The 22149-nt window shown below is 41.3% G+C and overlaps 1 protein-coding gene across 1 annotated transcript in view; it reads right to left on the reverse strand.

Annotated features, from left to right (window-relative positions):
- LOC137342003 (adenylate cyclase type 1-like) overlaps positions 1–22149 on the reverse strand; it is a 259297-nt gene that overhangs the window by 97900 nt on the left and 139248 nt on the right. The window contains exons 6-7 of the mRNA XM_068005581.1: positions 13370–13528; positions 7651–7792 (exon numbers count right to left, since the gene is read on the reverse strand). Of these exons, the coding sequence (XP_067861682.1) occupies positions 7651–7792; positions 13370–13528 (301 nt within the window). The remainder of the gene's footprint in view (positions 1–7650; positions 7793–13369; positions 13529–22149) is intronic.

Raw genomic sequence — 22149 nt, forward strand, 5'->3', positions numbered from 1 at the left:
TGTGAATTTAAAATAAAATTGCTGGACTATAACTTGGTGTTGTAAAATTGTTTACAATTGTCAACCCCAGTCCATCACCGGCATCTCCACATTATAATAAATGGATTCATTTAGCAGTCAATAAACTGACTTAATTTTCATGCAGAGCAAGAGAGAACTAGATTTCCACCCCATAACAGTCAAAAGCAGATAGTCTCCACCCATAGGATTATGATGGTAAAACGGTGGACCTTGACCTCTGAGTGGGTGATTTCAGAGTAGCCCTTTTGGAAACCTGGGAACAAGTTGGAAACCTTTCCTTTTGGCCAGGGATAATTGGCGGCACAGGGAGATAAAAGGAAGGGGGAAGGGAGAAAATACTTATTTTTTAATTGAATTCTCAAAAGTGTACATTCACGTATATATTTTATGAAGCCATTGTACTTTGTGATTGTACAATGCTTGTGGGAAGAATGGACTAACATATCAAAGTTTCTTCGCATGACTGCAATTGTGCTGGGAGCAATGCAGATATTCATGATATTCCATGCAGATGTTTTGGATTGATGCAGAATGTTGAAATGCAACTGCAGCAGCTCCAGTGTTTCTGGCAAAAATGAGATCGGCCTTAAACATTAGCATCTCATACAGTGCTGCTCCAATCATAATGTTGAAGATGATTGACAGCCCGGCCATATCTCTCTAATGCGCAGAGAGTGGACTGTAGGATGGAGTAGGCCACCCTCATCCAGTCCACTGGTCTGCATAGATTTGAGGTCCACTAAGTCCTGAAGAAAGAGATGGATTTTTGTTTGCAGCCTGTCAAACAGGGACATATCTTTCATCACTGAGTGGATATAGGATTTTTAGAAAACTAAAGTTGTTGATGAGGACAAATACAGCTGTATTCTTGAGGACTGCTATTCTTCTGCCTGCTTTCCAGCCATCTTCAATGCTTATTTGCCTCAGTATAGTGATGAAGGAGCTGAATGACTAACTGAAGACATTTTCCGACCCTCACAGTAACTTGAGGTAAGTGGTTAATATCCTCCCAACTCTCCGTTTATAACGAGGTCATATCTGTCCTAATCTTTGCCATGCCTATGGAAACTGAATTTCCTCTGTGTCCATTCGCGTCCGCTTTTTGACTGCGTTTCGGACCCAAGCCCTTTACTTCTATCTCCCCTTTTTCTTTCTCTTCTCTTTACCCCTCTTGGACCCTTCTCTCTTGTCTCCTCCCTTCCTGTTACCAAGTCATGCCTCCTTTCTTTTCTCCACACGAGGGCACCTAGCGCCCCCTCCCACCAAATCACTACCCCGACCCTTCACTATTTCTCTACTTTCCTGTGTTGTCTCAAGCTTGACTCCATCTTGGATAAGCTTATAATTTCCTTCTGTGCCTCTCTCTGCTTTCTTCGAAGGGCCCATCGATGCACTCATCGCTACCTTCTTACAAGCATCAACCCCATCTGCCACATCTTCCTCTCTCGCCAACCTTAGAACATAAGAACATAAGAAATAGGAGCAAGAGCAGGCCTTGGCCCCCTCGAGCTTGCTCCGCCTTTCAATCAGATCATGGTTGATTTTCAACCTCAACTCCACTTTCCTGCCTGATCCCCATATGCATTGATTCCCCAGAGTCCAAAAATTTATCTACCTCAGCCTTCAATATACTCAACAACTCAGCATCCACAGCCCTCTGGGGTAGAGAATTCCAAAGATTCACAACCCTCTGAGTGAAGAAATGCCTCCTCATCTCAGTCTTAAATGGCCGACCCCTTATCCTGCGACTATGCCCTCTAGTTCTAGACTCTCCTGCCAAGGGAAACAACCTCTCAGCCTCTTGCAAGCCTTGACAAGCCCCCTCAGAATCTTACATGTTTCAATGAGATCACCTCTCATTCTTCTAAACTCCAGAGAGTATAGGCCCATTCTACTCAACCTCTCCTCATAGCACAACCCTTTCATCACAGGAATTAATCTAGTTAACCTTTGTTGCGCCGCCTCTAAGGCAAGTATATCCTTCCTTAGATAAGGTGACTAAAACTGTACACAGTACTCCAGGCAAGGTCTTATCAAAGCCCTGTACAATTGTAGTAAGATTTCCTTGCAAACCCCTTGCAATAAAGGCCAACATGCCATTTGCCTTCCTAATTGCTTGCTATACCTGCATGCTAACTTTTTGTGTTTCTTGTATGGGGACACCCAAGTCTCTCTGGACACCAACATTTAATAGTTTCTCACCATTTAAAAAATATTCTGTTTTTCTATTCTTCCTACCAAAGTGAATAACCTCACATCTCCCTACGTTATACTCCATCTGCCATCTTCTTGCCCGCTCACTTAACCTGTCTATATCCCTTTGCAGATTCTTTGTGTCCTCCTCACAGCTTACTTTCCCACCTAGCTTTGTATCGTCAGCAAACTTGGATACATTACGCTCGGTTCTTCATCCAAGTTATTAATATAGATTGTAAATAGCTGAGGCCCAAATACCGATCCTTGCGGTACGCCACTAGTTACAGCCTGCCAACCTGAAAATGGTTTGTTTATCCCTACTCTTTGTTTTCTGTCTGTTAACCAATCCTCTATCCATGCTAATATGTTACCCCCAACCCCATGAGCCATTATCTTGTGTAACAACCTCCTGTGTGGCACCTTATCTAATGTCTTTTGAAAATCCAAATATACTACATCCATTGGTTCCCCTTTATCTACCCAGCTAGTTACATCCTCAAAAAACTCTAATAACTTTGTCAAATACGATTTCCCTTTCATAAAACCATGCTGACTCTGCCTAATCATATTATGATGTTCTAAGTGCCCTGTTACAACTTCCCACCCAATGCACCCACTGGGGGTTAATCTTGCCCACCTCCTTCCCATCCCACTCACCCCTCCCACCGCTCCCATTGTTGATCCCTTGGACTCTAACAGTGGATCAACAATCACAGCCCCTCTCCACATCGCCCTCCAGAATGTCCGTTCACATGTGAACAAGGCCCTGCCATCCATGGCCTTATTATGGATGATTGCAATGACATCATGGTCTTGACAGAAACTTGGCATACCGGTGATGACACCTTGCCCTTTACTGAAGCCTCCCTGCCCGGCTATACCTTCCACCACCTCATGCCCGCCCCAAGCTCATCTTGTCCATAAGACCCACCTACTGCTCTCTTGACCCTTTTCCCACTAAACTGCTGATCACCCAACTTTCTTTCCTGGCTACCATGCTAGCTGATAATTGTAAATGGTTCCCTCTCCTCAAGTACTGTCCCCCTCCCTTTCAAACTGGCCATTATCACCCCCTCCTTAAAAAAACATCCTTGACCCCTCTGTCCGTGCAAAGTACCAACCCATCTCCAACTCCCTTTTCCTACACAAAATCCTTGAATGTGTAGGTCATCTCTCAAATCCGTGCCCATCTTTCCCACAACTCCATGTTTGAACCTCTCCAATCAGGTTTCCATTCTTGCCACAGCATTGAAACAGTCCTAATCAAAGTTGACCACACCACCCTCCTCCAATACCTCCCCTCCAGCTGAGTGGGACAGCCCTCAACCTAGTTCCCTCATCACCAATTCCATCTCTTTCCTTAGTCTCTGTCTCAGGCTGAACCAGATTGTTCCCAACCTCGACATCCTATTTGACAATGAGCTGATCTTCCAACCCCACATCCGCTCCATCACAAAGACCATCTACTTCCATATCCTTAACATGGCATGGCTCCACCCCTGCCTCAGCTCATCTGCTGCTGAAACCCTCATCCATACTTTTGTTACCTCCAGGCATGACTATTCCAATATTCACCTGGCTAGCCTCCCATCTTCCACCCTCCATACCTGAGCTGACCCAAAGCTCATCCAAACAAATTACACTCACCCATCACACCAGTGCTCACTGACCGACATTGGCTTCCAGTCCACCAACACCTCGATTTTAAAATTTTCATCTTCGTGTTCACATTCCTCCATGGCCTCATCCCTCCCTATCTCTGTAACCTCCTCCAGTCCCAGAATCCTCCAAGAAATCTGCATTCCTCCAACTCTGGCTTCTTGTGCAGCCCCCACTTTCTTCACCCCATTAATGGTGACAATGCTTTCAGTCGTCTAGGCCCTAAATTCTGGAATTCCCTCCCTAAACCTCTCCACCTCTCTCTCCTCCTTAAAATCTACCTCTTTAACCAAGCTTTTGTCACCCCACCTAATATTTCCTTCTTTATCTTGGTGTCAATTTTTGTCTCATTATGCTCCTGTGAAGGACCTTGGGATGCTTTCCTATGTTAAAGGCGTTATATAAATGCAAGTTGTAGTTGTTGATCTCTCTCAAAAAAGCTATTGATTTTTTCTTCTCGGTGCAGAAAATAACTCAACAATTTTTCAACCTTTGATTGATTCTGCTATGTGCCTATTGAGATTTGCTCACCACTTGCCTTTCTGATAGATATTTAACCTTTCTTACCACTTTTGATGGTATCCACTGATAAAAATGAAAAGCAGAATGAGGCAGAGCAAGCTTCCTTGAAAAACCTCTATTGACAAGTCTTGTTTTAAGTAGACAAATCTCTACATATCTAGGCCTAACGTTCAACAATTCTGTAGAAGTCGCATATCAACAGTTCACTAGATATGGTGTAGCAGGCTAGTATCTCAATGAGCCCAGGATACTGCAGAAATGTTGAAGAGCTACAGCTTTAACTTCATGAGGATCACTCAATTACTGGACCTCAAGACCAAGAGCCTCACAAGTAATCTGATTAACTCTGATTCCATGCAGTTAAATGTTTGCTGCTTTCCACTTAACGTCAACTAAGGTTTAAGAACCTGAAAATCTATGTTATCAGGGCCAATACCTCTAATGTGATCAAATGGTTCAAGGCAATGCTTAATTTTCCTGTGGCTGCTCATGCTTCAAAGGAGCCCTTGTTATTTGGCCTTTACATTTCAAATGGTATTTTAGAAAATATGATGTTCAATTACTGTGCCTTCTCAAGAGGAGAGCTAGGGAACTGTGCTTAGTATTAGAAACAGACTGCTCAACTGGAAGGAAAACAACAAAAGGACAAAGAAGCAGATCAGGCTGGAAAGGAGCTTGGAAATGTTCAGTTTAAGAGGATTTAGGAGACTACTGTGCTGCTAAGGAAAGCTAGAGTACATTTTCTGGATGAATCATAGACTTTTCTCAGACACACAGGGTTCATGTTCTTCAATCACCAAAATTTGAGTCATAGAGACTTGTACCCGAAAGCAATACTGAATATAAATTTTTGTTGCATTAGGTATATATATTTGTATCACAGTTTAAAGGTTAAGTAATATAATAAAGAGTTAAAAAACCTCAAAGCTTCTCCAATGGTTCAGTTGGTAAATGCAATGCCTTGCAAATGGGTGTCATTGTAAGGCCTTTCCTGCAGGGTCTAAGGGTTCTGTAGAGGTGTCACATATACATTTTTAATGGGTAACCCATGTCCCCCAGAAGCCGACCTTGCATTGTGTCTTCCTTCTTGAACAGTTAGGAAATTGTTGATTTCCTCAAGATGTGTGCATTGTATGCCCTTTCCTGAAAATGAGTATCAACTTGTATAATCTTCTACGGGTGATAGCATCTGAATATTGAGGGAGTAGTCACCCTTGCTGTTGATAAAATGATGTGCACTATCAGCAGGTACACAAATGGTGATGTTACTCCAATCAGTGGTGCCTGTACTCAGGAGATGCCACATGACTGGTAAAATTTAATCAACCTCTCCAACTGGTGCTATATGCTACTGTTGTACTTAATATGTTTTAAATCAAGGCAGAAAAGGGCATCTTGTGATTTCAGTCGTACAACGGTGAACCGCATACTGGCTATTCTGAGCTGTATCTCTTAATGATGCCAGGAAGCAAACAATGGCATAAAAATTGAGTGTGGTAGTCAATGTGACTGACTGAAAGTACCATCCAGATTGCTCTGTGGCTGCACATTTTTATCCAGGAGCCTGCATAATCCTGAGATTTCATCCTCGACAATGAGAAATCCCTTCTGCATTGTTCCCTGCTGAAGTTCAGTTGGGTGACTTATCCTATTGTCCCACACCTCCCAGATCTGGGCCGTCATCTCATGCTGTTGCTGCTCCCCTTCCACCAAGTGATCCAGCATTGACTGGCCCATGCTGCAGAGTTCACCAAAAAGACTCCTCCTTTAAGTAACATCTTTTACTCTGCTCACCAGTGAATCTCTTTTGGCTCCCTCCTGTACTTGAAGATCAGCTTTTAAATGGAAGAAATTAATCCAATGTTGGAATAAATTAAATCCTGAATACATTTGCAAGGTCCACCTTAATTACTAATTAACAAGTAGGTTGCAAACAAAAATATACTTTCGAAAGCGAGTTTATAAGCATTGGCAAAAATGCGCTAATCCTCCATTAATACTAAGGCACAAAATTACTACTGCTTAACAAACAGTATGTACTGGGCCCACACACCAAAATTACACTAGTGAAAAAAATCGCAAAATTATTTCTGCGTATATGAAAACTGAATGAAAATCAAGAATACAAAGTTGGCATTAAATCCTCCTGAAAGAAGCATTTCAAATCTTTATCATCTATTAAACCTGCCTTCAAAACCTTTCTATGGTGTGAGAATGTAACAACATTGTAATCTTACAATACAACAATGGAATCTGCACCCTAACTCCAGAGACAATTTTCTGCGCCTGGTGTTATCTCAGCTTTCTGGATTTTCAATTCATTTCATTTCTAGCCTTGCTACCTATTATCGAGAGGAGACCATCATACCCTTTACCTAGGCTGGACTAAAACCCACTTCTGACATGAAACAGAATAATTACACAACCCCTATTTAAAGTTTCTAACAATATTTGTTTTTATTAGATTGAATAGAATCAGGTCCCTGCTTTTAATAAATTAATTTTACAACACCAAGTTATAGTCCAGCAATTTTATTTTAAATTCACAAGCTTTCGGAGACTTCCTCCTTCCGAGGAAGGAGGAAGTCTCCGAAAGCTTGTGAATTTAAAATAAAATTGCTGGACTATAACTTGGTGTTGTAAAATTGTTTACAATTGTCAACCCCAGTCCATCACCGGCATCTCCACATCTTTAATAAATTACCCTGTGTGCCCTTAAAAGGATAACTGGTGGCCGCTCAAAAGATGGTCCTGGAAACTTACATTTTCTTTTGATGCGCCCAGGAGGAGCAGGACTGCTCTTTCTGGCCCTCCAAAAAACTCTGGAATGCTGCCAGCCCGTTCGAAGCCCCCCATGGATCACTTCCCCCCCCAGTCCTGATCTGGTGACCTGTTCAACCTGAGAGCCGGACAATGTCTCACGCTCCTACAACTGGTAAGTTGCAATGGGGCAACTGCTTGGTGCCCGCAACTCGCTGGCGGTGTGTTAATGAGGCCTGGGTCTCAACATGGTTCAGGCTTCACGTTGACATCAATGGGGAGGTGGTGTGTCCGCTCTGCCGACTTTGTGCCCGTTTTGGACAGAAATCATAGATTAGCTCCTGTAAATGTGCCATTAAGTACTAATTAATTAATTCTTGTAATTCAACACAATTCAGCATCTGGAATCTCAGTCATAGCTTGACATTTCAATGTAAAATTTCTGTAGGCTTAAATCTTAACTGTCAATCCAGAGATCACTTTTTGACTCACTTTCCTTCGATGAGAGGGCACGATGAAGAAGGTTTCAATGTTATGCTTTTTAAGGAAACTGTTTCTCTCGTGCCCATATCCTGGTTCAACTTCATAATCTCCATTGAGGCACTCCAAGGTGGTCTTTGTTATATGAACCTTTCTAAAACCAAAGTGAAGACATTAAACAAAAATAACACTACAGCCAATCACTAAATTGATTATGAACCTAAACAAACATGGCATCTTCACCAGGGAGTATGAAGTCGCCACAAGTAATCAGAGACTTATAGAGCCTATCAATATTTAACCCAAGCCTTTACACGTACCCAAGAACAGCAACAAAGCCATTTAGAAATGTTGGATTTTGTTTAGGTTTTTCTTCTTACTTTTTCCTGAAAACTAAAAATAGCTGCACGTCAAAAATAGCAAAGCATTCTAGAAAAGCTATGGTATTGCAGACAAACACGTGACACCTATATAAAACAGGGTTTTGCTGTGTAGCTGAGGGCTATATTTCTTTGTCAAAATGATGGATAACAGTTGGTGAATACAATTTACTTTTAAGTGTGTTATTAACTTGTCACAATTTTGTTACACACTTATTTAGGATAATGCACTGAAGGCATTCTATACAAAATATATTGCAATTGCAGATTTATTTTGGTAAATATATAGTTACAAGTGGGAAATAAATGGCTAATTCCTATTATCCCAATCCTCGTATCCACCTCCACACCATTTTACTCCTCCCTTGAAAGCTGGCTTGTGGGCCATCTTATCCTGTATCCCACGAACTGACAGCTGACACCTCATCTGACACAGCATTCCACTGCTGACAACCTGCATTTTTCATGGGCTAGTTGTTAATTTACTGAAGGAGAACATAAGCAAAGCGGACAGCCCATCTGTACAATGTAAAAGAAAAAGGTGTAAACATGTAGCTTGGGGGAGTTATGATAATTTACAATATTGTTTTCTCCCCACCACATGCAGAACCTACTCCCATCTACTCCTTTCCCCCTTTTGTTTGTCCTCAGCAGATCCACAAATAAATTTGGAAATCAGCACTTCGAACTAGATGGATACTGATACAATATTCTATTGGTACTGACTATTACCAGCTCAGTCAACTTCTTATCCTCATCCAGGTTGGTCCTAGATTCATCTGTAACTATGTCATTGAGGCAGCTCTCTGGAATGGGGGACATCTGAAGTGATGGCTCTCCACAGGGGTTAATTCAATATTGATGTTTACATTATTTTTTGATATATTGCTGGAGTTAAGACTTTACACTTAAAATTCTTCCCCGTCTCCCACGCACCCACCCCCCCCAATCATGCGCGCACACACACACATACAAAATTAACCACATTCTGAACTTCCAATATCAAGTGGGCAAAAAATGGAACAGGCAAATGTAAACAGTGGAGGCAGAGAGAAAGGGAAAAAATATTAACTTTAACTTCTTTCAATTTATTATTCTGTATTCTCTGCACACAATGCGGTCTCCTCTACATTGGGGAGACCAAACGCAGATTGGGTGATCGCTTTGCTGAACACCTCCACTCTGTCCGCAAGCATGACCCTGACCTGCCGGTCGCTTGCCATTTTAATTCCCCGTCCCACTCCCACTGTGACCTCTCTGCCCTCAGCCACCTATGAAGCTCAATGGAAGCTCGAGGAACAGCACCTCATCTTTTGTTTAGGCACTTTACAACCTTCCGGACTCAACACTGATTTCAATAACTTCAAATCATAACCACTGCTCTCATGTTTTTTGTGGCATTGCAACTGCTGATTATGTTTCTCCTGTTGCCATTTATATCTCCTCTAGATCAATCTTTTCTTTCTTTACTTGTCCCATTACCACCTTCCTTGCCTTGCACCATCATCCCTTTTGTCATTTAATCACTCTTGCCCTCTACCCTATCACAGACCTTCCCTTTTGTTCTTTCCTCCCCTCCCCTCCCTTTCCCCGCCTTTCCCTGGCTCTGTACTTGCTTGAAAACTGTTAAATCTTTAACAGTTCTGAAGAAAGGTCTTTGACCTGAATCGTTAACTATTTCTTTCTCCACAGATGCTGCCTGACTTGCTGAGCTTCTCCAGCATTTTCTGTTTTTATTGGAGGGAGAGTTGTCCTGAAAGACTCTGAGCCATCTCTCAGATAGGTCATCAACTTACTCTCCTGTTTGGGGAATCATACTGGACAGGATGGGGAGAGGGAAATAGAGAATTGGAGAAAAAATTAACACATGAGGAAAAGTCATCTTTTAGAAACTGCACATAATCAAGTGCACTTCAGTACAGTAGACTCTAGGACATTTTTTGCACAGCATGTGTGGGTGGACAGACTATATGGTTCCTTTGTTTTTTTGTAATTACACATATCTATGGTGAAAAAGTGTCACATATTCCATCATTTGGTATAATTTATTCAACATTTCATATTTAATATTTCATTACTTTATAATGTGCGACATAAACAGTGACTTAATGAAAGAAACATCGCACCAACCACAACTCATTCACTTGTAAGCCACCCTCAACATCCTCACTTATGATTTATTAATCATCCACATACTAAAATAAAGTCTACATTTCACATAGGTCTGGAAATTCCAGTTACATGGAGCTGCTCCTCTCCAACATTGACAGACTAACAAACAATGCAACTTTCTTACAAATAACACCACTGTGCATCTCCCCCTGGCTCTGATACATCATTCTTTCTCTGCTTTCAAAGGCTCAAGTTTTGATCAGATTTTTTTTTCTGGCTGCTGTTTAAGTGACATTTTTTAGGCAAGAAAAAGTAAGTCCAATTCATTATGCAGTGAATGACAAAGAAAACAAATTCCATGGATCTGGTTGTTATAGTTGGTTAGCACACTGCCCCTTCACCTTTGAAATTGAGGTTTGCATCTAGCTGAGGCTGTTAGAATGAAAGTCTCCTCTCTCTGCTGGATTAGGAGTCTTCCATGAAATGAGTTTAGACAGTTTCATCCCAGTTCCTAGTGGGTGTGGACATGCATATATAAAATTGTACCAAATGGCACTAAATTGGTAATCTTACTCAAAGGGGGAATTGAGCATGGCTGGTGTGGCAATTGGGAATGCTGGTGAAGTGGGAGATTGCCTCCTGGAGTTGAAGTTAAGGCACGTTGTTGAGACAGATTTGACGGTAATTTATTCTCAATCTGAATCATACTATTCCTGACCTAGGAGTGATGGACACAGACATAAAAAGCGGAAAAATATTCCCTTTCCCACAACGATGGGCAAAAATGTAACTTCTTCCTCCAAGCTAAAAAAAGAAACTTCAGCACTGATTTCACATTTCTCCTTTGTTTATACTTTGTATTTGTCTATAAAGCAAGAATTAGTAGGAATATTTGCTTTTATAAATCTTTTGACTCTAAAATGATGGAAAATCTAGCCCGTGGCTTTTAACTTTCAGTTCGCTCTAATCTTTTTAAGATCCACATTTGCAAGTAGAGACCTTATAATTAAATCAACTATTATTTTGTAGTCGATGCATTTAATGGTATAATACAGATTGACTCTTAAACTACTTGAAATCAACACTGATCATCGGCTTATTGGCAATCTGAGGAATGGTACAATTTTGCTTCAGACAGGGTGCTCCGATTAACAGGTTTCAAATTTATGGCTCCTATGATTATAAAGTTTTTTACATTTATATGATAAATTGAAACATCCAAATTGTACTAATGACCCCTCTTTTTTCACAGATGGAACTTAGATTCAGGAATTGTGCATATGAATTGGAAAATTGCAATTGTCACTCCATTATTTAAGAAGGGAGGGACGAAGAAACCATGTAACGACAGGCCCATCAGTTTAACATTAATTGTGGTGATGTTACTGGAATCTATCATCAGGGACAGAGTGACTGAGCACCTGGACAAGAATGAGCTGATGAAAAAAGAGTCAGCATGGATTTGTGAAAGGTAGGTCATGTCTCATTAACATAGTTGAAGTTTTTGAGGAGGTCACTAACATGGTGGATAGGAGAGTGTCTATGGATGTTGTCTATATGGACTTCCAAAAGGTATTTGATAAGGTTCCATACAATAGATTATTAGCAAAAATTAAAAGTGCGCAGAATTGTCGGTAACATTGTGATATGGGAATGTAAATTGGCTGGGAGGTAGGAGACAGAGAGTACGGATAAAGGGAACATTCTCTCATTGCTGGGATGTGGTAAGTGGTGTTCCCCAGGGATCTATATTAGGGCCTCAGCTTTTCATCCTATATATTAATGACTTGAATGAAGGACCAGAGAGTTATATATCCAAGTTTGCAACTAAGTTAGGAGGCACAGTAAATTGCGTAGATGGGAGCAAGAAGTTACAAAGGGACATAGACAGATTAAGTCAGTGGACAAAACTGTGGCAAATGGAGTTCAATGTGGGGAAGTGTTAGGATATCCACTTTGTATCTCGGACAGGTTGTATAAACTTGGTTTGTATTCCCTTGAGTTTAGATGGTTCAGGGGTGATCTAACCAAGGTGTCTAAAATGATAAAGGTTGTGATAGGATAGCTGCAGAGAAATAATTCCCTTTGGTGGGAGGACCCAGAACAAGCTGGCACAATTGTAAAATTAGAGTTAGGATGTTTGGGAGTGAAATCAGGAAGCACTTTTTCACACAAAAGGGTAGTGGAAATCTGGAACACTTTCCCCCAAAAGGCTGGATCAATTGAAATTTTCAAGATCGATAGATTTTTGTTAGGTAAGGTTATCAAGAAATATAGACCAAAGCCAGGTAAATGGAGCTGACGACAAATTAGCCATGATCTAATTGAATGGTGAAACAGGCTTGAGGGGTTAAATACTCCTGTTCCTATGTTCTTAATTAAAATCAAATGTACTAATTTAAAAAAAAATTGTTCTCAGGATGTGGGCGATGGAGGCAAAACCAGCTTTTTGCCCTTCCCAGATATCCTGAGAAGGTTTTGGTTGGCTTTCTCCATAATTCACTACAGTCCTTGTGGTGTAGTTTTCCCACAAGGCGGTTAGGTAGGGAATTCCACGATATTGACCCAGTGACGATGAGGGAATGGCGGAATATGTCTAAGTCAGGGTAGCACAAAGTAGTCCTCAAAGAAGCATTTTGAAACCTAATCATCTGTTAATTCCTGGTTCAAACCCCAGGAGCATTTATCAGTGTTGTAACCCCACAATACAACAATGGAACCTGCACCCAAACTCTGGAGGTATCCCTCTGCCACACCAGGAACAGGGGAGGGAAAAAATGTTTCTTCTTCATACAATATTTAGAGAAATCATAATCAGTTCTTTAGAAGCATGTTTATAATTTCATTGTATGGAGGAAACCTTCCCCCATAGTGCTCTGTGCATTCTGATATCAATTTGTTAGTAACACTATCGGAAAGAAAGTGAACAAAATAGAAAGATGGAAAAAGTGAGAAGAATAAAAAAGAATAATGAAAGCTGAAGACAGTTGAATGGAATGACAGGAAAGGCAGAATTCAAATGACAGAACTTTCTCCATTGACTTCAGATTGAATAAAAATCCTAACAGTAATCACAGACTATATTTATTAAGCAACATGAAAGTGCTCAGGAACTTGAAAAGAATCACACTGAATGTTTATCTAAATAATCTTGCCATTAGCCGACCACTAGAACTATTACTCACCCTAAAGCTATTTACAATTTCAGTATATAAGTTTTAAATGAAAATGTCACTTACCCAGGCAGACCACCAGCTTCCATTACATTTGCCAGGGTAACATCATTGGACCACACGTCATACTGCCACTTGCGAAGTCCAAGGACCCCACACAGCACTCTCCCTGTATGCAGACCCACACGCATGTTGAGATCAACTTCAGTGGCTTCAGCTACAGACCTAAAACAGTAGCATCATACCTAAGGTTATTAATCATTTGGTGACAATACATTATTTACAGATCTGTGAATTCCAACATTGATGGGACAGAGGGCAGAATTCTAAAATTTTCTAAAACACTGGTTCGGCACTAACTGGAGTATTGTGGCCAATTCTGGGCACCACACTTTAGGAAGGATGTCCAGGCCTTAGAAAGAGTGCAGAGGAGATTTACTAGAATGGTACCAGGAATGAAAGACTTCAGTTACATGGAGAGACTGGGGTTGTTCTCCTTAGAGCAGAAAAGGTTAAGGGGAAATTTAATGGAGGTGTTCAAAATCATGAAAGATTTTGATAGAGTAAATATGGAGAAATTTTCTGGTGGCAAAAGGGTCGGTAACCAGAGGACACAGATTTAAGGTAATTGGCCAGAGAACCAGAGGCAACATGGGGGCAAAAAAATTACGCAGAGAGTTGTTATGATCTGGAATGCACTGCCTGAAAGGGTAATGGAAGCAGATTCAATAACTTTCAAAAGGGAATTCAATAAATACTTCAAGGGGGAAAATTTGCAGGACTATGGGGAAAAAGCAAGGGAGTGGGACTATTTGGGCTAGCTCTTTCATAGAGCAGGCACAGGCACGATGGGCCAAAAGGCCTCCTTCTGTGCTGTAACATTCTATGATTCTGCATGCACTCTGGATTCAAAAGACATGAATAAACCAGCTAGTTCAGTGCTCCCCATTAGAGGGTTCAGAGTATGAATCCAGGGCCGTGTGCCAATGGAACTCTTGTTTAAGCTGGATGAGTTTGCTGTCAATTCTGAACTAGCTTAGTGGATGGGCATCTATGTTCCTTTCTGAGGACAGTGAAAATAAGGCATTGTCTTTATTTGTTGACTACTCATACGTTACCTTCTGCTGGCCAGTCATAGTATTTCTGACACTTCAGATTGTGCTTCTATGTATGCAGGACAGAGCAGTACAGTGATAAGAGGGCAGCAAAGGAAGTAAACAAACATAAAATAAAAAATGTATGGAAAGTTCAGCATTTGAAGTTATGTTCTGCTTTGTGCTGTTTTGGTTTAGTACATCTCACCTCTTTTGTTATTAACCATCCTTCCCGAATGCAGGGAGGTGTAACTATTCTTCTCAGATTCAACACTACTGTTGGAATACTATGTGAGCTGCTGAGGTCTGTATGAGTACTGTTGAGCTGAGATTACATCCTTGTGAAGTATAGACATTCCAGAGCCTGGCATTTTCATTATTTACTTATGTTTTTTTTTGTATTCTGTTGTGTTTAGTAGTTTAATTGATTTTTTTTCTCTTTTTTTTCTGAAATTTGACTCTGGAGGAGAGTAATATCAGCAACATGAAAGCTGGGAGTGTATTTAGCTCTGTGTTTAAAGGTAAAGAAAATTCTTTTACTCAACAGTCATCATGAACCTTCCCAGTTTGGTAAAATAAATTTTCTTTAACTATACTCTCCTCAAATAATGTAGCTGACAACATCCAAAACTAGTCCCAACAAAAAAGTTAGATCATGTTGATGTTAGCACACTGATCTCACAAGGCCATTATACAGTAAGAAATCCCATTTTAAATTTAAACTTTAATTTGCATTCACAGCATGCAACACTCCCTTGTACTGTAATATTCTAGAATCTCTTATAGAATAGAATCATAGAATCATAGAAGTTTACAACATGGAAACAGGCCCTTCGGCCCAACATGTCCCTGTCGCCCAGTTTATACAACTAAGCTAGTCCCAATTGCCTGCACTTGGCCCATATCCCTCTATACCCATCTTACCCATGTAACTGTCCAAATGCTTTTTAAAAGACAAAATTGTACCCGCCTCTACTACTGCCTCTGGCAGCTCGTTCCAGACACTTACCACCCTTTGAGTGAAAAAATTGCCCCTCTGGACCCTTTTGTATCTCTCCCCTCTCACCTTAAATCTATGTCCCCTCGTTATAGACTCCCCCACCTTTGGAAAAGATTTTGACTATCTACCTTATCTATGCCCCTCATTATTTTATAGACTTCTATAAGATCACCCCTAAACCTCCTACTCTCCAGGGATATATAACAAATAACAAATAACAAATAGGACTGAGGTAAAATGTTAATAGTAGCAAAATATCATGTAAAAATAATGTAGATCTACAAGAGGATCCCCTGAAGCTTCTTGGCAAGATTAACAAAGAAATGAGAACAACCGGTGACCAAAATAAACTATAGTTGATACATCTAAAAAGACAAAGTGAGATGTTATCTTTTTGCACAAACACACAATCATTTTTTAAAGGGAAAAATGCATATATAATGGTCTGAATCTGGCCAAATCTGGCCTAAATTCAACACAACCCAGTGTTCCTGGCTCTGCCCTAGCCCACAGACTAATTTAAATAACCTGACAGGTGTGTTAACAGACTCCCTCTGAGTCTCTGCAGCCTGGCACATCACACAGAACACTTCCTCCCATTCTATTGTAACAACTTTCACATATACAGAACCACATCACAAGGACAATACAAATGTTCTTCCACACATATTTATTTTGCTCTAGCATAAATGGCATTTTTATTGGGGACCTCAATGTATATTTTCTACCTAATAAATGTGTCTAGTATAATGGCCAAAAATGAATTTCCATTTTGTTCAATGGGATATGATTAGTAAATCTGGCCCAAGACATGCGTATTCCACAGAATACCTAGGGTTTTCAACACAAAACCTATTATATTGAATCATAGAATTGTACAGCACAGGAGGCCATTCGGACCATCGTGTCTGTGCTGGCTCTTTGGAAGAGCTATCCAATTAGTCCAACCCCCCCCCCTCTTTCCCATAGCCCTGCAAGTTTTCCCTTCAAGTATTTATCCAATTCCCTTTGGAAATTTACTATTGAAGCTGCTTCCACCACCCTTTCAGGCGGTGCATTCTAGATCATAGCAACCTGCTTCGTGAAAAAAATTCTCCTCATCTACCCTCTGGTTCTTTTGACAATTACCTTAAATCTGAGTCCTCTGGTTACCGACCCTCCTGCCATTGGAAACAGTTTCTTCATATGTAGTCTGTTAAAACTCCTCACAATTTTGAACACCTCTGTTAAATCTCCCCTTAACTTTCTTTGCTCTAAGGAGAACAACCCCAGCTTCTCCAGTCTCTCCACACAATTGAAGTTCCTCATCCCTAGTATCATTCTAGTAAATCTCCTCTGCACCCTCTCCATGGCCTTGACATCCTTCCTGAAGTGTGGTGCCCAGAATTGGACACAATATTCCAGCTGAGGCCTAACCAGTGATTTATAAAGGTTTAGCATAACTTCCTTGCTTTTGTACTCTATGCCTCTATTTATAAAGCCAAGGATCCCATATGCCTTTTTAACAGCCTTCTGCTTTCAACGTGTCCTGCCACCTTCAAGGATTTGTGTACGTAAACCCCCAGATCTCTCTGTTCCTGTACCCCCTTTAAAATTGTGCCATTTAGTTTATATTCCCTCTCAACATTCTACCTTCAAATTTGGCATCACTTCACACTTCTCTGTATTAAATTTCATCTGCCATGTGCATGCCCATTTCACCAGTCTGTCTATGTCTCCTGAAGTCTGTTACTATCCTCCTCACTATTTACTACATTTCTGAGTTTCGTGTCATCTGCAAGCTTTGCAATTATGCCCAAGTCCAAGTCATTAATACCGCCTGAGGAAGGGGAAAGCCCCCGAAAGCTTGTGGGATTAAAAATAAAATCGTTGGACTATAACTTGGTGTTGTAAAATTGTTTACAATATGTCAAAAAGAGCATGGTCCTAATACTGACCTCTGGAGGACATCACTGTATACTTCCCCCCAGTCTGAAAAACAACCATTCACCACTACTCTCTGCTTTCTGTCCCTTAGTCGATTTTGTATCCACACTGCCAATGTCCCTTTAATCCCATGGCTTGAATTTTGCCAACAAGTCTATTATGTGGTACTTTATCAAACGCCTTTTGAAAGTCCAGATACACAACATCAACCACACTACCCTCATCAACCCTCTTCGTTACTTCAGCAATGAACTCAATAAAGTTTGTCAGACACTATTTTCCTTTAACAAATCCATGCTCGCTGTCATTTATTAACCCATGTTTTTCCAAGAGACAATTAATTTTGTCCCGGATTATTGTCTCTAAAAGTTTCTCCACCACCGACGTTAGGCTGACTGGTCTGTAGTAACTGGGTTTATCCCTCTCCCCTTTTTTGAACAGGCGTGTAACATTTGCCAGCCTCAAGTTCTCTGACACCACTCCCATATCTAAGGAGGATTGAAAGATTGAGTCTAGAGCCTTAGCTATTTCCACCCTTACTTCCCTCAGTAACCTAGGATGCATCCCATCCGGAATGGGTGACTTTTCTACTTTGAGCCAACCTTTTAAGTACATCCTCTTTATCTATTTTTATCCTATCCAATTTCTTTAGTACCTCCTCCTTTACTGTGACATTGGCAGCATCCTCTTGTTTTGTGAAGACAAAGGTCCTCTGTCTCCAGAAGAAGATCTCCTTTTTGGTCCCTAATCGGCCCCACCCTTCCTTTGACTATCATTTTGTCAATGATTTTGAACTGAAATGCCACGTTTGTAAATTGGATTTCTGCCTCTTTTTTGGCGTAGTTATGGCAGTAGAGCGGGAACAACTCCAAGGAAATTCCTGGCTATGTATAATGTATTTTGCTTAATCTATTCTTCTTCTCATTTGGATTGCATCCTTCCCCTCTACCACACTTGCATGAACAAGAGAAGCTCTCTAATCATTAGGAGGTCCAGAAGATCAGCCCAGATTAAGTCATCCTCCAGTATTCCCTCCCTTTTAAGAAGGACCTGGCTCAGTTAGATGCTTCACCCACTTGAGCCATGATTGAAATCAGTTACTTAATTAATTTGCATCCTACATGGCTGCACTATGATGTGTTAGTACACTGATGTCCTATGCCACTGTGCAGACTATACACACATTTCCAATACAATATTTTCAAAAGTGACTATTGACAATGCAGCTGACCCTCAGCAACAATGATGTCACATTGACTATTGACAACGTAGCCAGCCCTGCATCGCACTAGTGATAACATGTGATTTAGGGTTTAGGGTTATGGTTAGGGTGAGGGGTTAGGGTTAGTGGTTAGAGATTAGGATTAGTGTTAGGGTTAGGAAGTTAGGGTTAGATTTAGGATGTGAGGGTTTGGGTTAGAAACCGCTATTGACACTATCGTTGTCATTAGAAGCAATTATATTTTAATGAACTCAACTCATTACTGGAAAAAAGCCTTTAAGCATTTCCCATTCCAAGAGGTGGTAATGAATATTTCCTTCCAACAGCATTTCACACCAGTCTACTTGTGACATTAGGTAGATAGTTTAAAATTGTATGTAGTAATGATCATTAATAGTGCACATCATTAGGCACATTTCAGACAGTAATTACAATTTAATGAAAACAATCTACTGATAAACAAGGTAATGATGTCGCTGAACTTTTTTCATTTACAAGGATACAAGGAATGTCTATTTTACTGGTATTAGAAAATATTATAAATACACATACTCAACTATTCAATTAATATTATTGTGCACTCTTTGTTCTTTCTTTTATATTATGTAGGTTTTAACGAATCAATAATAAACAAAATTCTTTAGACAGTATGGTGACGATCTTGTTTTTTTTCCTGGATGTCTGACTCATGTAGAAACCCATTATCATGTTTACTATTCTGCAAACCAATCTTCTGAGAACTCCAATAAAGTAGAGTTCCTGTTAGCCCGACACAGGGTGCACACTTTCTCCCCATAGAGACACACAACACTGACCTAACTGCAAAGATCTTAGATGCAGGTTGGAAAGAGCTACAGCATGAGAGCTACTAAAACAGCACAAAGTTTACCAGCACACACCTCTGGTAAGGCTTCCTTTGTCTGTCCAGCAAAGACAGCTCTGCCTTTTAAGGAACTGATGTGCAGAGTTATCAGGAGTGAGAGAGGAGGAGAGCAAAGAGAAGAGCTGCAATGATCATTTGCACATAAATCATTGGGATTTTCTTGTAACAGTTTTGGTGATATTCTGGGCTCTTTGCAAAAAGCAAAAATATAAAACAATAAAGGACCACTAAAATAACATCAGTCCTTTTGCTACGGTGATAGTTCTACACATGTTCTCATACAAGCATTTTTCTCCGTTATTTCATTCCTTTCACTTTCTATTATTTAGCCCACCCCACCTTCACTTTGTACGTTGCCTGTCATGCCTATTTATGTGACATAATATATTACATTTTTGAATGAATTTGCTATAGTTAGTCATCAACAAGACTAGCACAAGCAAATTGACGCAAGTAAGGAAACCTGGTAATTTTTTAAAAGCTGAATCAATTAAGTGTATGGCCTTGATCACAGTGTGCCACATACTAAAATGCAAAACACACCACCAGTTAATGGGCTATTTGTGGGTACCTTTAGATCATGCCACATATTTTCTGTATTTAAATCTGGTACTTACTAAACATATTTCAACATCTGTCTCTGAAGCCAAGTCTGAGCTATTGCCATACTGCTGAAATATATCCAGAGGCAAATAAGCTGCTTCCAAACACAGTGGGCACGATTTTAACAGTGAAAAACCGGTGGGTTGGGGGCGGATGGGCATTCAAAATTGCAACCATTTCAGACCCGCATCCAACCCGCCCATTTCCGGTTTTCACCGGGGTGGGACGAGGGACGAGTGACCAACCCGCTCCCAGGAGGGTCAGGCCTTAAAACCTTTGAAGGAGGCTTCAGGCCTCCATTTTCCCACAGTTTCCGATTTCAACCTCGGGGGGCCGGGATTCCCGGGCCTTCTCTTTTACGCCTCGTGAAAGAAGGCGAGAGGCCTGAGAATAACAGGTAGGTGCCTTTCTGGCCAAGCTTGTAGGCCTTGAGGAGCACAGGAGTGCTTCCCCCAGGCCCAACAAGCCTACCTGCAGCAACCCATCCCCCCCACCAATCACAGACCACCCCCCCACCCCGATCCCTGGTCGCAGACCCCTGACCCTGATCCCCCCCCAACGATTGCGGACCTCCGCGATGGCCCCCGATCCCGACACCCCCCCACTGTGACTGACCCCCGATCCCTCCCCCCATGACTGACGATCCCCTTGCCAACCTATGCCCCATGCCAACCTATGCCATAGTCACTGGGCATGATTTTGACCCTGAGGCGGGAAGGGGCCGGGGGTGTCAAATTGCGGAAGGGAAACCCGGAAGTACGGGTCTCCCAGACGTCCTTACGATTTTGACAGGCTGGTTTCAGTCGGACAGGAGACCAGCCAGGGAGAGGATGTGTTCAGGTAAATCTTCAGATAAGTCTTTGTTTGTATGGGTGGGAGGGGCATGGGAGGCACGGGTGACCATGGGTGCGTAGGTTGGCACGGGGCATCGGTTGGCACGGTTTTAAGGCCCGACCCGCCTTCTGGTAGCTGGTTGGTCGCCCACCCCTCGTTCTGCTCCGGTGAAAACCGGAAATGAGCGGGTTGGGGCCTGGTCTGAAATGGTTGCAATTTTGAATGCCCCCCCTCCGCCGCCAACCCACCCATTTTTCACTGTTAAAATCGTGCTCTATGTTTCAGCATCCGGACACTGCTGACTATCATTTTTCTGAAGCTGGAACATGTTATAGTGCAGGAATCTGCAACAGTGCCATCTGTTTTTAGTTCACTGTTTAGGCCAAGATACTTTGATCAAAATGTCATTCATCACGCATGTAGAATTATAGAAATAACAGCACAGCATGAGGCCATTAGGCTTGTCAGGCCTGGGCTGGTACTAATTCTAATAACATTTCACTGCCCTTTCTCCCATTATTTTATAACACCTTTAGGGAAATAGAAAATAAATTGAAGGTGTTAGTACAGCCGAGATAGAAGTGAATAGTACAGAGGGTACAGCAGCCATGGCTGTGGGTTTCATAGTAGAATACAGGAGAGAAGTTCCAAAAGTGCAGAAGGTGTACAGATTTCATAAATCACAGCGGATACTACGTCAGGCAGCACAGTCATCTACCTTGGATGATAAGGAGAATTAGGTTCAGTATGGAATCTGTACTATATGGTCCAAAAAGATCTGGAGGGCCTGTCAATTAACCAGACTGCAGTATGAGTGGCAGTAAAGGCCATCACTGCCCTCAACTTTTATGCCGCAATGACCACCCAGGTATTCACAGGGGACATCCCAGGAACCAGCTGCTTTGCTATGTATTGCTCCTTAAGGAGGTAACTAAAATTCTCTATTGTCACCGATCAGCTACGTATACTTCAGAAGAAACCAGCAGTAGTAACAGTACTTCCAAATTGATGCTTCCTGAAGTACCATAGAGAGATTCACATATTCACCAATATCTCTATAGCATATCTAAGTAGGAAGGGTTATTGTTCCATCAATATGTAAATAATATACAACCATCATTAAAAAATAATGCATCTCAATTCATGGGGTAGGCATTATGCTTTCTTTCTGAGGTAAAAGTGATGCACCTCTTTGAAAGGAAAGAAGAATGGGTGGAGGGCTCCTTGGAGATATGAACTATCCAGTGCAATCATGGCTGATAACATTCTGCACAACTCCTGTAC

Source organism: Heptranchias perlo, chromosome 2 (genome assembly GCF_035084215.1).
Source record: "Heptranchias perlo isolate sHepPer1 chromosome 2, sHepPer1.hap1, whole genome shotgun sequence".
Classification (NCBI taxonomy): Eukaryota; Metazoa; Chordata; class Chondrichthyes; order Hexanchiformes; family Hexanchidae; genus Heptranchias; species Heptranchias perlo.